General features: G+C 45.8%; 1 protein-coding gene across 1 annotated transcript in view; it reads left to right on the top strand.

Annotated features, from left to right (window-relative positions):
• BOD1L1 (biorientation of chromosomes in cell division 1 like 1) overlaps nucleotides 1-16,430 on the top strand; it is a 53,752-nt gene that overhangs the window by 33,679 nt on the left and 3,643 nt on the right. Inside the window, exons 14-26 of the mRNA XM_049632632.1 lie at nucleotides 711-754; nucleotides 2,253-2,313; nucleotides 3,856-3,926; nucleotides 4,547-4,619; nucleotides 5,861-5,934; nucleotides 7,570-7,654; nucleotides 8,019-8,092; nucleotides 9,078-9,153; nucleotides 9,359-9,393; nucleotides 10,453-10,498; nucleotides 12,341-12,390; nucleotides 12,488-12,572; nucleotides 12,986-13,139. Coding sequence (XP_049488589.1) covers nucleotides 711-754; nucleotides 2,253-2,313; nucleotides 3,856-3,926; nucleotides 4,547-4,619; nucleotides 5,861-5,934; nucleotides 7,570-7,654; nucleotides 8,019-8,092; nucleotides 9,078-9,153; nucleotides 9,359-9,393; nucleotides 10,453-10,498; nucleotides 12,341-12,390; nucleotides 12,488-12,572; nucleotides 12,986-13,139 — 928 coding nt within the window. The remainder of the gene's footprint in view (nucleotides 1-710; nucleotides 755-2,252; nucleotides 2,314-3,855; nucleotides 3,927-4,546; nucleotides 4,620-5,860; nucleotides 5,935-7,569; nucleotides 7,655-8,018; nucleotides 8,093-9,077; nucleotides 9,154-9,358; nucleotides 9,394-10,452; nucleotides 10,499-12,340; nucleotides 12,391-12,487; nucleotides 12,573-12,985; nucleotides 13,140-16,430) is intronic.

Below are 16,430 nucleotides of genomic sequence, written 5' to 3'. Positions count from 1 at the left end.
AAAAAAAAAAAAAAAAAAAAAAAAAAAAAAAAAAAAAAACAGTGACTATCCAAAACCTAGATGCGTTAGTTAAAATTGGTCTGTATGTGTTAGAGTACAAATAATTAACATCCCCTTGTTAATTGTCAAGGTGACGTTTTTGGATTCTGAAGTCTTTTTTCCCACAGTATAATCCAGATGACTTCACTGTGTTTAGGTACGATTCAATAAGAGATCTACTTACGTAAAAGGAAGTTGTTTAAAAGAAAAATGTGTGTTCTGTCATTGTTGAGTAGAAACAGTAGACCTTGTACTTCAAGTTTCCAGAGAATATAAATAGACCGTTGCTTTTGAAGGGATAGAATCTGACTTTTTGCTCGATGACATTATTTTTAAATGAACCCGTGTCACTTTGCACCTAAACCCGTGTCACTTTGCAAAGGTCTCCCTTTCTTCTAAGCTTCAGATCACCAACATAGTGAAATAGCTGCAGCGATTTGATGGACCACTGCCATTATTATAAAAATGCAGACAACAATAATTCCTGTTTTTCTGGCATAATGGCAGACACGAATTGTAGAAAACAATTGGTCAGAATCTCATAGTTCACAAGGCAGCTAGGCCACTTAGCGGCATAGCCCCTACCTTACCTTAGAAAGTTCTCAATTTGTTTCTCTGTGGTTCAGAAACCGTATTCGGTTTCCTTATTTCTCATTTTTGTTTTTGAACAGCTGGACCACAGGGGGAGCCTTTCTCAGTGAATGAATCACTTAACGTAAGTCACCGTCACGGTTTGGGTTTTGTCGCGGGGTCCGGTGTCCTGAGAGCAAATGTATAGGGGCGTCTCGCAGAAGGGCAGTCTTGTGCATTCTTCAGGAGACGGGAGGCTGCTTGTAATGTGCTCTCCACTCGAGAGCAGCACACTGACTGCTCTCGCTGCGCTGACTGCCAGCCAGCGTTCAACTGTGTCCCCTGAAGTCGTGAAATTTAGTTGTTTTCCTCAGAAGGAAAGGGTCTCCCTGAATTCAGCAGTACCGCGTGCTAGTGACTCCTTAGACCAGTGTCTTGAAGCATTTAAGGAAACAGAAGAAGGCCTGCGTACCTCAGACTAGGAAACTCACCTGGTGATTACTAATGCAATCCTTCAAAGAACTATGAACTTTCTATTTTTTATGAATGGTAGCAAGTTTGATCATTGGATTGCGGCGTCTGAAATTATCCTGGTGCTGTGGACAAAACCGTTTGAAAACTACAGGGCGTTTTATGTTTGGGGAAAGCTTTTCTGAAGATACTCAACTGTGATTGTCATGCATACATATTCTTTCCCAGCGGTGGCTGTCATAATCCCTTTTGTGCTGGGAAGAAATTTTATATCTCTCTTAACGCACAAGGGACCTGATATCTTACCAGGAGAGAACATTTTGTAAAATGCTTGCAAGTTGCAAAGAGACACGTTCTTTCCGGTGCCCCAGAGAACTGGGGGAGCTCTGCACCAGCAGATATCAGAGGGCTAACTTCACCCCTTTGAAACATCCTGTATGGTAGCTGGAAACTCCTCCACAGTCAGCTGAGTGAGAAGGAAGAGAAAAAAGCCCACTGGGTTTGGTTGAGCTTTATCCTCCAAAAGGATTCCAAATGTGGAGGCCTCTACCCCGCCTCATTTCCCTGAGGCCCCCCCCCGGCAGCTGCCTTTCCCCAGTCAGGGCATCACTGTCCTTTCCAAGTATTCATAAAGTTCTGTAGCTAAGATTTCGAGTGTTGTAGGGTATTCTAAGACTTCCCTCAGCTAAAAAAATAAAAGCACAATTGACAAGATTTGCCAGAGAGAGATGATGACAGAATGACAGAATCCTTCAGCATTTTTAAATAAAGAGGGGGAAAAAGGTCATGAGGGATCATTGGATGGGAAGAGAATTCATAGAAATCAGAAAATTCTTCTTACCTCTTACACTTTTACCATAACCATTTTAAAGACAAGGAGAGTAAACACAGTGGGATGATAATTTGTTAAACCAAAACTTCTTCAAAAGCACTCTGCTCTTCTGCCTCGGGGTGAAATTTATTTTTTAAACTTTTTTTTTTTTCTGGGTGAAATTTAGTTTTTGAACTTTTTTTTTTTTTTTTTTCTGGGTGAAATTTGAGCATGTGTTCTAGTCCATTTCAGCATTCCCACAGACTACCAGATTGTGCCCACTATCTTCCTTATTTGTTTTCTCTGCCTTTAAGACTTTGGTGACACAATCCATAAATAACCTTTCCTATGGTATGTTTAGGTCAAAAATTCAGGCTCCAGAACAAATGAAGAAATTCATGGCAAATCTCATAACCAAGAAGGTAAGTTAATGAATTTCGTACTATTGACGTTAGTATTAATTGTAGTTACCATTTGTCGAGGGCCTTCTGTCTGTCAGGCCCTATGCTGATTACTTCACAAAGTCGCTCTTACTCAAGTCATATCATTTGGTAGGTGTTAGCAGCATCACTTCTGTAGCTGAGGAAACTGAGGCTTGGAGAAGTCCAGTGTTTGTTCAAGGCCCTCTAGCCGATAAGTGAGTGGTGGCTTGCCGTAAATAGCTACTAGAACTTTGCCGGTAACTTCACAGTGGACTTAAATCCGGCGGGAACACAAAACGCATAGTTCCCCGTGGTCTGTACTGTAAGACCAGTTCTAAGTACTTGTGCTCAGTACTTGTGCTAAGTACCTGTGTTGCCTTCAGACAGACAGTCCCAGTTTGGTAGATCAGGGTTGTCATGGTTATGTGGCTCTTCCCCGGGAGTCAGGCCTCCACGAAACCTATGGAGGCTGCCAATTGCAGAGGGATAGTTCTCCTCTCAAGCAGAACATAGACTTTAGTCGATTCCTGCTGTGGGCACCTTACTCCAAGAATGGGGAAAGAGGTATTTTTGTAACATGTTATGTACTGTGTTTCAAAATCAAGTAAAGCAGCCATAATTCTACACACTCAAATACTCAGCACCTAGTTTTGTCATATCTTAAAATTTGGTATATCTGCTCTATCGGCATTTTGGACAAAAAATGTTACAGATAGAATTGAAACCACATTGTATGCCTCCCTGATCCCAATCCCTCTCTGTCAACCCACTCCAAAGGGAACCACTCTTCTACAATCGCTGTATGTATTTCCCCAGAAAATTGTAGCCTGATGTTGCATACACGGAGAAGCTGACCCCCCACTCCCCCGCCTTATTTGGAGGCCATTCATTCGGCATCACGTCCTGAAGTTCTGTCGTGTTGACGTGTGTAACTCCAGTTACTTGGTTTCGGGTGCTGTTTAGTATTCCACCGTGGGACTAGACCACCTTCATCCTGTTTTGCTTTGGTTGGTGGACGTTTGGGTTCTAGCAACTTTTCCCAATGACGAAGAGTGCTGCCGTGCGTGATATTGTACCTGTTTCCCAACGCGTAGTCGTGTGGCTGTGACTTGGGTGTGCGGTTGCTGAGCGGCTGGGCGCCTCCTCTGCTTCACAGACTGTGCCCAGCTGTCCCCAGGTGGTGTACCAATTACAGCTCCACATCGTCTCCTATATTTAGTATTATCAGACTCAGGAATGTTCGCTAATCGGAGGACTGTGAAACAAGGACTTGTTTTCCTTGGATACGTCTTCACAAGATGTTGCTACATGAGCTGGAGGAAAATGGCGCTACTCTGTGTAGAGTCCAGTGACCATCCTTCCACAAACCCATTTACTCACATTTTACAAATGGAAATCGCGGAGCTTACCTGACGTAGTTGCCGTGAGGACCCCGTCACAAAGATTTATGAAGCGTCCTTCCCCCTGCCACGCACGCCCCTCAAATAAGTACCGGAATGAATAATTTAACCTTTTTTTTCTTTTTTGTTGTTTATTAATCAGAGATGTCCAATGGCAGAAAAGACAACACAGAAGCCTTAAGAGATCACAGTGTTGAAGCAAATCCTAAAGAGGTGAGTTTTCATAAGAAACTCAAGTATTTCACGGTTTGTACCTAGTGTTTTCACCGGTGCACGGAGAAAGGCTTCCCTTTTTTGTATGTATTAAAAATTAAATGAATCTCCGTATCCCTTTTATCTGTTTATGCTCTTGTGTAAGTAGTTATTGGGATGTGTCCACGTTGTACAGTCAGGAAGGTTAAGTGTTACTTCATACCCTGCCTTTCCTTGGCTCTTTGCTGGGCCACTGAGGAGGAGAAGAGCCCTACCGATTCATTTATGACATGCCATTGATTGTAAGACATAGCTGGACTTCAGGGATGGTAAAAAGGAGAAATACTTCTTTAGGAACATATTTTAGAGTTGTTGGATTACAGTATCTAACCAGAAACAGATTTAGATGTTTCGTATGGATTTACATTCAGATCCAAAAAAGAAAAAGACTCAGGCTCACAAAATAAGTCTCATCCAAATCTAGATGCCAAAAATGCTATCCTAGATTTAAAAAAAAAAAAAAAAAAAAAAAATTGCATGAAAATTTATTTCAAAGGCTAGAAGCTAATATAATGTGCTGTCATTTCAATGGATGTGGTCCCAGATTGTATTGCCTTTAATATAGTCATTCTTCATCCCAGGTTGAAGAGGAAGAAAGGCAGATGCCTAAAAGAAAAAGAAAGAAGCATTACCCCTCTTCAGAAGATGAACTGGGTATGTAGCATATATATGTTCCTCTTTTAGACATCTTTGAAGATCATATTATTTTTACATCCAAAATACTGGGCAAACATCCTAGAAAATTTTTGAGAGTGATAATTACTTACTTCACAACTCTTGAGTCCAGTTTGCGTCCAGACTGGCTTGGCACCTCAAGGATTTTTCTGGACTTGATCTAGAAACTACATGCAGAAGACCCAATCACTGGGACCGACATAAACCCTGGGTTTTATGGGTCCCTCTGTAACCTGTGCCTGGACCCTGCCAGGGGCCACCAGTTTCCTTATTTTCTATCATAAACAGATGCCCCACAGAGCTCGTGAAGTGTGTTAGTGAAGCATAAATGCAGTAGCCCTTCTGTGTTTCATATTGTTGACTTTCCCATGGTCTGTAACAGTGCCATCCAATAGAACTTGTTGCAGGCGTGGAAATATTCTGCATTTGTTTTGTCTAGTACAGTAGCCAGAGCCACGTGTGGCTTGCTGTTGAGCAGTAAAATGCCGTCAGTGTGAACGGAAGGCTGGATTTATAATTTCATTCAATTTTAATCTAAATTTCAACAGCCACATGTCGCTAATGGCTACCGTATTGGATGGTACAGAGACTGATACCTGACACAAAATAGAAATGCAATAAATGCTTATTAAATAATATGTGAGAAAGAATATGTGAAAAAGAATTTCCTTTTTTGGTTAGGAGCATGTAATTATTTTTTAATTCTCGAGTTCATATTTTAGGCACCATTCATGTTATTTTATACACGTTCATAATAACTGTGTGAGTTAGGCATCATCACCATTTTGTAAATGAATTTGTAAATGAAGGTTTGGCGAGACGATGACTTCATTCCCACCAAGTAAATCTGATTCCCAAGCCCGTGGTCTTAATCCCTAAGCTACACCTTCTAGGTGGTAACTCATTGAGGGTGCTAACGTATCTCCAGGAACTCCGTGTGCCCTAAGCCCTTTCCATAGAACCTGCTGCTTTTTTGGTGTCATCTGAGCACTTGTGGATTTCTTGTTTTATTTTTTATATTTTACTTTCTTGGTTTTGCCAGGGCCACCGTCAGTGTTCAGTGCTCAAGTCACGTGACATAAATACATTTAGAGTAACTTTTGGCTTCACTATATCACAAGACTAAAAAAGAAGCCTTAAAGTGTCTTAAAATAGAACTATGCATTTCATTTTTCATTTAGCTTTTATCCCTTTGTGATTCTGTCCAAACTGATTTACAGATGAAAATCCAGACGTCCTAGATTCCAGAATAGAAACAGCACAGTGTTCTGAAACTGAGCCGCAAGATACAAAGGTATTTTTTCCACATATTAATGTTAGGTTTGGGGGCAACCTAATTACATCACCGTGAATACTTATTATGATATTCTTTCTCATTCTCGTGTCCTTTTTACTTCATGTATCTCTAATAGTCGCTTTATCATAAAAGGTATATTTTTTAGGATCCTGCAAAACAACAAATACTGCACTTTATCATTTGAAGCTGTAAGGGCAGTAACATCACAGTTTATATGTAACCATTGCTTAGGTTTCTGTTCAGTCATATTCACTGACTTCAGGTTTCTAGGTGTTTTCTTCCAAAGTGTCATAGGCTACCCATGTGCTCGCACCAAAACATTGAAATACAGTGACGCATCATGTTATTTTAAAAATTCGATATTCTGCCTTCTACTTTACTTCCTGGACTTAAAATAGAAGTAGTCCAAGGCTTGGCCTCACCCACTGCCTCTCGTTCACATGGTCTTATTCTCCCCTGAGGACTCGGGGAGGCGGCTCACAAATTTGTATTTCTGCCCTTGCTCTCCAGGCCCCCGTTTCTGCATTTCCTGGCGACACCTCTTCTTGGGCACGCTTCCATTTCTGAGACTCAGTACTGCTTATTGTCTCTCCCAAACTAGTTCCGTCTCCCTGTTCTCTCTTTCCCTAATTTATTTTTTCCACTTTGTTCCCGAAGTATTGAAGTCAGCTTATATCCATACATGCGGTTGAATTCTAGCTTAGTAAAACCAGTTCAGAGTCTCTCTTTTCTCCCAGTGACCGATGAACTAAATAAAAAGTAGTGGCAGAATTTTAACAACCAGAGAGGGAGCCATGTAACGTCATGAATTCCAATTGGTCCTGGTGAAGGAAAGAAAGAGGATTTTAACCGCATCCCTCCCCCTGCCCTGTGCTGAACAAGAATCCTGAGACAGTACACCTAGATTTGGAGAGACCAGGTCGAAGGGGTACCTTTATATTTTCCCTTCAATTTCACGTAAGTTTTTTCATGTTAAATTTAGGTCAAAGATACCAACCATTTTCACTAAAAAAATCACATACCGATAATATTTTCAATGTCGTAAGACAGAATTCTCATTTTATATTTTAATTGATGTGGTTTTGTTTACGTACTATGTTAGTATTACAGTATAGCATTTCAGTGTTTCTTGCTCAAAACTTTTTTGCCCCTAAGGGATGACTTCATGTGTTGCGAGACCATTGCTCTCAATCAGCCCGGCTGGATCCCCCCCCCCCTCTCTCTAGCAGGCACTTTCCCCTTTATCCCTCCCCACCCCACCCCCCACCCCCTCCTCCACCTCCCAACGAACAAAAGAAATCTGTTGCAAACTCCTATCAGTTCTTCTCTGGAGTTTCTCTCAAAAAGACAAAATCCAGCCTGAGGGAGGAGGAGTGGTTTCTGTTTTGCAGGGGAAAAAAGAATGGCCTTGTTGCTGTAGAGTCTAGCCTTGTCTCCTGTGGGTCTACCTTGGGAATTTCTATCTTTTGGTATAGCCTCACTAGCAGCAAAAACAGTTACTTTTTAAAAATTGTGCAACAAACTTCTACAAAAACTCCTAGGAAATACGCTTTGAAACAGAAAGGAAAACTTTGGGAAGGACAAAAGGAGGCAGGGTGAGGAAGCTTCTGGTCTTGTTCAACCTCTCCATAGGAGGAGAACGCAGGAGATCTGGAAGAATTATCTAAAATGAGCTCTAAGACGAACAGCACTGCCTCACGGGCCACGGACGAAAAAGGTGAGTGTTACACAGACTTAGATACGTTGTTGGGAGAGACTAATCCTTCCGAGTGCCAGCGTCTCTGTCCCCAGGCTTCGCTGGCCAAAGCTGCGCAGGACTCAGCTGTCCTTCCCGGAGAAACCAGTGGCTCACACTTCATAGCCCCAGGGCTTGGGAATCGTTTTGAATTTGGATCTTAACTCTACCCAAAGTGTGCTTATCGGTTAGCCAGACTCCAGTGCCTTAACTTGGGCGGCATAGGCCTGGGGATGGCGTGTGTGCGCCTCGGTGACTGGGACCGCGTAGGCCACTCGGACGGGTGTGGTGGCGACGCGGCTGCCCGGGGTCCCCGGCAGTGGTCTGAGCTGTGCTCTTTCTGCAGACGAATACAGCGGCGGGGAAGCTGCTGGCGAAAAGACGGAGCAGAATGACGACGACACGGTGAAATCTCAGGAGGTAAGCAGTCAAGCAGTATCCTTCCTGTCTTCTTGTTCAGGTACGCGAGTGCTAACGAGAAACGGAGTGCATTGAAGGCGATTACCGAAAGTTTTTGCCAGGTGCCTTTGAGGTCGCTCGTGTTTTCAGCGCGCTGGGCCACCGTTTCACGCCGCGCGTCGTATAATCGGTGTCGTTGTGGTTAATCTTGTTCTCTTCATTTTCACTTCATTTCATCGGAACATTTTAAGAGACCTATTTCTGTCACGACCATGTAGGATCAGCCCAGAGCTGTACCTCAGTGTTTAGGTCAGAGAGCAGGACTGCTGAGCCCTGGAGTCTAGACAGGACGAAACGGGGACAGCACAGCCGGGTGCACAGAAGGCCCACAGCGAGTGCTGAATGGGACCCACTTTTAGGAGGGTAGGCCGACCTGCAGCCACATCCCCCTCTACTCTGGGGAATGTGCAGAGCCTTGGGGGGGTGGGGGGGGGGGGACGCGGTGGAGGCAGAATCCCGCTGGCCTGAGACAGGCCCATAAATCAAGGGAAACAACCTGTACACCAGCCACATCCAGATGACTGTGACCAAGTTTGCCTGACTTGATACAACTTCTGAATAGTTCTCTTCGTTTTCTCACACTTGTGTATGAGAAGATCAGTGGCCTACTTTATTTTTTTTATAAGGGATAACATTTGGTCACAAGTGACTAGGACTGAATCCATATTTAAGTGCACACATAGGTCGACTGCAGAAGTAAAAGCCGACACTAAGCACTCACTTCCGTTAGCTCATCACCTAATCCCCAGGACTCTGTGAATTAGTAGTACAGCTCTCCGTGTTTACAAGGTGACAGAATGCACGACTGGGAATGGAGCCCTGGGCCAGGTATTTTTTTTTAAGTGACAGAGCTGGGATCTGAGACCTACGTCTTAGGAGAGAACTCTAAATCTCATTTGGAGGCAACAACAAAATTTTATTGCTCTCTGTTTCCTTCCCCCTTTAGGAGGATCAGCCAGTAATTATTAAAAGGAAAAGAGGAAGACCCCGTAAATACCCCGTGGAAACAGCGTTAAAAACAAGTAGGTATTTATTTTCATGTGTTCTCGGTTCACAGGAAAGACGTTTCCAGGGGGGCGTGGTTGGCTCAGTCATTAGATTCTTGATCTCAGGGTTGTGAGTTTGAAGCCCACATCGGGCATAGAGCTTATGTAAAAAAAAAAAAAAAAAAAAAAAAAAATTTCAAACTGATTTTCTAAGTGAGATTTTTATTTTTGTATTTTTTAGAAGAAGATTGCAAAACAGATCCTGGTGTTGTCACTGTGAGTAATTGTAGCGCGTGAGAAATCTGGGAGCATTTGCTCTGGACCTGGATAGTATATACTACAGGATTCGTGTTCTGAACCACTTTACTTTTTTTTAATATTTGGAAAGCATTGAACGAGTTCCTCAAATAGAATCCTGAATAACCATTTAAATAACATTTCAGTTACCAGTAACTTTACGTAAACATACTGTTTTTCAGTCCGATCCCACCCTCACGTGAGAGTTTGGTTATATAGAAATTACGTAGGGACTTACCTTCTTGTCATCCTTGATTAAGATGTAGAAAATGGCTGTTGTATGTGATTTTTAGATAATGGCTTCTTTACGGAAACCCTCCCTGTGTCTCACCTGTTACTACTCCCTATGGAGTTCCCTTCGTGATAAAATGCTCCCTGATATTAGTGCAGGAAAATCCTCAGCGATACTTTATCTTTTCTTTGTCTTTGGCCCTGACGTGTACCGTCCAACAAAATTATTGCGTCAAGACTTCACTGCATGAGTTTCAAGGGCAGCATTATTAGAAGGACAAACACGTCCAGTGTTCTGACAAAACCAAATGGGACTGGAGTCTCCACTCTGCCACTTACTGCCAGAGCTGTGCACTAGGCTAGTGATGTGAGCCTCTAGAGACTCCTGTGTCTTTGGATGTAAAGAACCGTAACAGTACCTTTCGTGCTTCTCTCAGTAGAGTTATTAGAAGACAGCAGGACCGAGGAGCCACGTGTGAATGCACTTTACAACGTGTAAGATGGTTTGCCCGAGTTGGGGAATATTAACAGTGGGCCATGCCACGTCCCCTCCAGTGCTCCTCTCCCAGCATAGCAGCAGAGCAGCCGGGGACGAGGCTCGTGGCAGCCCCGGTCCTCCTGTGGAAAGACCATGCGTTCACAAGCACGGCATCCATGTTCTCTTGGTAGACCTAGCCAATGGCAGGAGACAGGTTCCACAGATTCTGCCTACGTCGTAGCGATCTTGAACCTTCCTTACGTAATTGCTGACTTTCTTGGTGGTGACAACTAACTGCTGACTTCAGTTTTTTCTTTGTTTAAATTTAGGTAGAACAGTCTCCACCTGGCAGCAAACCAAAATTAACACAAGCAGGTATGCCTCGAGCGTTGCTCTGCACGGGCTCTAGGGACAGAGCGGAGGCGGCAGCCTATGGGGGAAGGTTTCAGAGTTTCATTGTTTCTCAGTGAAGTGGGTTTCAACAGTTGCCCTCGTAGCCCTGGGAGACTCTTGCTACTGGCCTTTCTTGTGACAGGAGCCCTTCTTGGCTTCAGGCTTCTTGAGGAAGCCTCCAGAGAGGAGGGTGAAGGCAACCAAAAGTAAAATAGGGGCGACACTGCCGTGTCCAAACCATAATTTACTAGGTATGTTTAAGGGAGAGACGGGTCAGGCTGGGGACTGGGCACTCGTACCAGGAAGATAGGAATTGATATTCAAAAGCCTGTTGTTCTCACACAGTTTTGAAAGTAGCCTGTGCAGTTCTAGAGGCAGAGTGCAAGAGATAAAATTGCTTCCGTTATTTTGGTCCTCGTTCCAAGGAGAAAAATACTCCAGAATGTTGACAATGATTGGCCCGGGGTGGTGGGATCATGGGAACATTCCGTGTTCTTTTCGTTACCTGCATTTTCCAGAATTTGTACAATGTGTATATATTACTTTCGTGGTTTAAAACTTTGTACTTAAAACCAACAAGACCCATCGGTGGGTTTTAAAGGATTGGCGCAGGCAAAAAGATGAATGTGACCACGATTTGGGATCAAATAAATAGGTGGTTAGATCAGGAAAGGTAAAGCAAAGGTAAAGCAAATACGTGATTTAAAAACTTCTCCACATTTAACTGATCACATTTGATCTTGTGATCAAATTCCAGTTTTTCTTGTCTCTTGGAAAATTAAGGTTGGCTGATTATTATTATTATTATTTTTATTGATTTTTTTTTTTTACAAAGGGGACTTCTTATGTCTGGTTTTTAACCAGTTTTTATTCATAACTTTATAATATTTTGAATCCATGTAACAAGAAACTTGTTATAACTTGAATCCCCTCTAAAGAGTCTAACCTGAGCTGCGTGATCAGTGGTTTGGCAGCGATTTTCTGAGTCTGGGTAACGATGGCCAGTTGAGGCAGGCTTCTCCACTGCCAGCCTTCTTGACGTGACTGTTCCCTCTACATCAGTGAGCGATGCAGGGAAGGGTGACCACACGGTCCTCACCCAAGTGTCTAGTGAGCTCCCCCATAACTTTAGTAACTTCAGACAGCGCCTTAAACTAAACTTCAGATACACCGTCAGAAAGCTGTAACATCTACAGGAAGCATGTATGTAAAGAGCAGGCACACACAACCTAAAATCGGCCTCTAATATGTGCTTTTCTCAGTGCTCCGATATAACTGTTTACAGTCAGAGCATTCCAGCTAGCATGCACTTGTGATGTGCCTCCGAACAAATTACTCACATCAAGTTACCTGGGCCTCATTTTTCCTAACTGTAAAATGGGGATTATAACAGAGAGGGAGCTACACTGAGGTCTCTGTGAGGTCTCTCGTCCTGATGTGCAGCTCCCGGTGTGTCCCGAGGTGTCCCAGATGTCCCTTTCCTCCTCCTTTTCTGGGTTCAGAGCATTCGAGCTGAAAGGGTGGGCTAAGCCAGGTCCTCAGCTTACAGGTGAAACACTGAGGCTTGGGGAATTTAAATAATTTTCCCAGATGGCGCAGGTGACCTCTGACGGGTCTGAAGCACAGATTTGGAGGTCTCGACTTGGATTCAGATGTACTTTCTGCTGGGTATTCTGACTCGAGCTCCGCTTGCCTGATACAAGATGGTGACAGCTGGGGTAACAGGGCATTAATCAGCACTGGTACTTTCGGAGACAACAAGCCAGACTGTTGAAAATTGATTTTACACCAAGTATTAATGCAGAGATTTTCCTTTTCTTAAAGATGAGTCCAGTAAAGAAACCACTACCCCACAAGAAAGAAGTACAAGCAATGTAAGTGTTAATTTTCTCATCGAGGTACATCCTTTAGGAATAAACTCAGTAAGTGTTCAGTTAACCACCCTTTTCACTTTATCGTTACTGCTTCTAGGATGATGGTGAAGAAAAAGCAGTAGCGAGCGTGCGTCGGAGAGGAAGAAAGCCCAAGCGCTCGCTCACTCTGTCAGACGACGCTGGTATGTTTCTGGCACGTTCTTAATTGCGGAGTCTTACCGTTTCAAAATCACCTTTTTAAGAGTTTTTCTCTGGATGAGGGAAAATCCAGTGGGGCACAGCTAGTATTAATATTACATAAATATGTGTGAAATGGCTCTAATCCCATGTCAGAAATGGTACATCCCAGATGCTTTTCTGAGTACATGTGGATTTTTCGTGAATGCTGGCTGTGAACTGCCTAAGTAAACTATCCCAAATGTGTTTGAGATTAAGTTAAACAGTTCTGAGTTGCAAGTGCTGAAACAAAAGGAAATGGAAAACCGCTTCTTCTGCCTCCAAGTCCCTCATATCCTACGCTCTAAGCGCCATGACTCTCCTCTGGAAGTGTCTCGGGGAATTGTAGAATCCAGGTGTTACCCTTCTGTTTGAGCAGAATCTTCAGAGCCAGAAAGGAAACGCCAGAAATCAGTGTCTGAAGCCACCGAGGACAAGAAAGACCCGGAGTCTGAGGAGGACGAGGAAGAGGAGGAAGAGGATGAGCCCTCGGGAGCCACCACGAGGTCCACCACCAGATCCGAGGCTCAGAGGTAACGGGGGCAGAGAGCTTCCAAAGGCCTTCACCAGCTTCTCCCATCAGAAAGCAGCTTCGGGTTTCACGGGATTCTCTTTTTCATTGACCCCCTCGTGCCGCGGCGTAAGCTGTGTCCTTTCCTTGTATCTTGAGCAGAGAGCACGTGCTCTCAGCCCTCGCACCCTGCAGTTCTCGGAGAAACCCGCCTTCCACCCTCACATTCGAGTCTTTGCCAGGGTCCCAAAGCCTGTTCGGTGGAACCCGTTCGGTCCCGGTACAGCTCCTTACTGAGCGTCACCCGGTGTCTCGGATTCCGTGCTGGGCCCGTGGGGGAAGGGAGGCGCGCACACAGGCCCCGCCTGCAGCCGGCTCAGCTCCAGCGAGAGAGGAGGCAGGCACACCCGTCACTGGTGAGGCGCGTGCAGCCGGTGGCACGGACCCGGTTGACCGTGGGAAATTGCCCGCACGTGACCACTTTTTCCTCACATGAGTTAACTTCATGTTTCCCTGAGTTCATTCTCCCAGGCCCTGGGTCAGCCAGAAGCCTCTGGAAGACAGAGTGCCGTGGACAAATGAGTTTTGGGAGTGCCAGTGAATTCTTTGTCCTTCAGGAGTCCCCGTGCACATGAGAATATCAAGGGCTTGGCGTGGTCCTAGAGGAAAGAAACTGTTGAACTTTGTCTGAACAGACATTATTCGCCAGTTATACCCCCACCCGCACCTGTTAGTATCAGTCAGTGTTCTTTTCCCCAGGGCACATTTTGAGACCTGTCGCATCACTTTATGGTTTATTAACCTCCTAAAGCGAGAGTATTTTCCATGTTTAAGGTGATTCACAAGCCGCTAATTGTGGTATCATCTTCTGTCCTTTCATTACCCAAGATTCAGCAAAAAGTTCAGGAACATTTATTTCAAGAGTATCACTTGATTATATCTGTCACCGTCGTATAGCAGTAATAGTGACGTGTGTTTGCGTGAAGACTTAAAATCAACCTATTTCTTTTAGGTTTCTTTTTTTTTTTTAATGCTTATTTATTTTTGAGGTAGAGAGCGAGCAAGCAGGGAAGGGGCAGAGGGGGAGAGAGAGAGAGAGAGAGAGAGAGAATCAGTGCAGAGCCCAGCACAGGGCTGGAACCCACGAACCGTGAGATCGTGACCCGAGCCCAAATCAAGAGTCGGACACTCCGCCGCCTGAACCAGCCAGGTGCTCCGAAATCACCGTTTCTGGTCACTCCGCACTTAACTCATCAGCAGCCACTGGCGCCACAGTTTGGTTTCTCCAAGAATCCGATTTCAGAGCCACAAGACTTCAGGAGCTCGCATGGTGAAGAGAGGGGGCGGGTGGCCTCGTACTTGGTTTTTAGCTGCAGCGGCTCAGATAAGCAGAAGAGCCAGAGTCCGGTCCCCTGCGCGTGGGAGAGGGCGGGGAAGTGGAGCGCAGTCCCCTGCATCGGGCTCAGAACCGCTGCAGGGCCACCGCCTCCGCGGGGACAGTCGGGCCCGCCTCACGGCCAGTCTGTGGGCCTTCTTGTGGTCTCTGAGTGAGCGTCTGCAGGTAGCGGTCAGGCATTTCGAATTCATTCTTTGAAAACAAACCTGACTTGACTCGGATTCCATGATCGCCTAGGTTGTCAGCGCTCTCCTTAACGTGCCTTCAGGGCTCCTGACTTACAAAGGGATTCTCTTGTCTTAGTTTCGATTCCTTGGCATCCGTCGATTGGTTCCAGGGCCCTGGCTCTGGTTAATGCCAGATGCTGGGGGTTGGCCGGGGTCTCCACGTAAGGTTAGTGCTGCTAACCTGTTGCGCCCACGGCTCCTCTCGGAAGGCCTTCCCGCGGCGGGTCCTCGGGGGCGGGGAAGCCACCCCTGCTTGGCATTCTATCCCTTGTGCGCAGTAGGAGCTGGCCTCCCAGAGGCGTCTGCCCTTGTTCTGGATCTGCTCCGGGGGCGTCTCTCCAGTGTTGCCCTAAGCGCTTGTGGGCAACTTCTAGGTGTCCTCTTACTTTGAACCCCCTCATCATCCATGTGTTCCCCAGAGTTTCCGTGTCACTCCGGAGCACTTGCTCTGCACACGTGTCCTGCACAACGTGTGGGCTAAGGAACCCGGGAGAGGATCGCCCCACCTTATCTCGTAGGGACGCGCTGCAGCCAGCCGTGCGCCCGGCTCTCCGTTCTCCGCTGGAGCCGCACAGCAGCTCACACGAGCTTTCTCTCCCGGGCTTCCTGGCGAGCCAGCTCTCCGGTCCCCTGTTACCTGTGCAGACGGTTACTCGGCCCAGTCCCAGGGCCTCATCCGTTAGCCTTGTGACTTGTACTTCTGTGACTCTGGGCCCTTACTCTCCCGCGGGGAGCACTGTGGGGATTGCTGTCTTGTCAGCCAGTGTATTTGTTATTATCACAGATTCCTCTTCCTCTAAATCATGGGAAAACCTCCCACACAATCAAAGCAAATCCAGAGCCGTGCGGGCAGTTCGTGGTAGACGACATCAGGTCCCCTTTTTACCATCGGTCCGGAAAACCAACCATTTTCTGCTTTTAGTCCCCATTCTCTGACTCACCCACGAGGAGCCTTGTCCTTTCGGGACAGGCCCCGGGACTGGAATGCTGAGGGTACCACTGCCCGGTGTTTCTGTAATCTGTTTCAGAAAGCATCCTAGCAAGCCATCGGCACCTGCAGCATCCAAACATGGCAGCCCAGAGACAGTTTCTTCTAGAAATCGCCAAAAATTAGCAAAAGAGAAGTTATCTGCCAGCGAGAAAGTTAGTAACTCTCCCCCATTAGGAAGGTAAGTCCCTGCTTACACTCCAAGTCTTTTTTAATGCCCTGAGCCTATTTTTGGTACGATAATGTTTTCTTCCCAAGTTCCTTTAAGATCTGTTTTTTGGGATCATTGGTTTCCCAAATGGAAACCTCCTCCAGAAGGAATTGGAGTGGCTGTGGAAGGAATGTCGGCCCTCCTACATGGACTTGCCCTTGACCCTTGTGCGCCTTCCCTGCTGGCTCCCGTCCACCAGGGCCGAGGGCGAGGCGTGTTTCTTCCCAGGTGGCCACGGGTCTGAGTGCTTGGCTAACCCAGCACAGCATGGTCGGGCATCTCATAGCCCTGAACCGTTTTGTGTTTTAGCTGGAGCGTTGGCGAGGCGATGGGGTAACGAGCAAAATGGCCGCTTCTGGCTCAGCCCCCACCGTCCACAGCCCCCTTCGTCCTGCCGCTTCCCACAGGCTGCGCCGAGGCCTCCTTTTTGTCCTTGGCTTGTGCTGGGTCTCCAGAGCCCTTGCCACCAGCCCCCAGTAAGCCAGGCACTG

This window comes from Panthera uncia, chromosome B1, assembly GCF_023721935.1.
Source record: "Panthera uncia isolate 11264 chromosome B1, Puncia_PCG_1.0, whole genome shotgun sequence".
NCBI classification, from domain to species: domain Eukaryota; kingdom Metazoa; phylum Chordata; class Mammalia; order Carnivora; family Felidae; genus Panthera; species Panthera uncia.
Note: the sequence above shows the minus strand (reverse complement) of the source record. Positions and strands in the feature narration are given on the sequence as shown.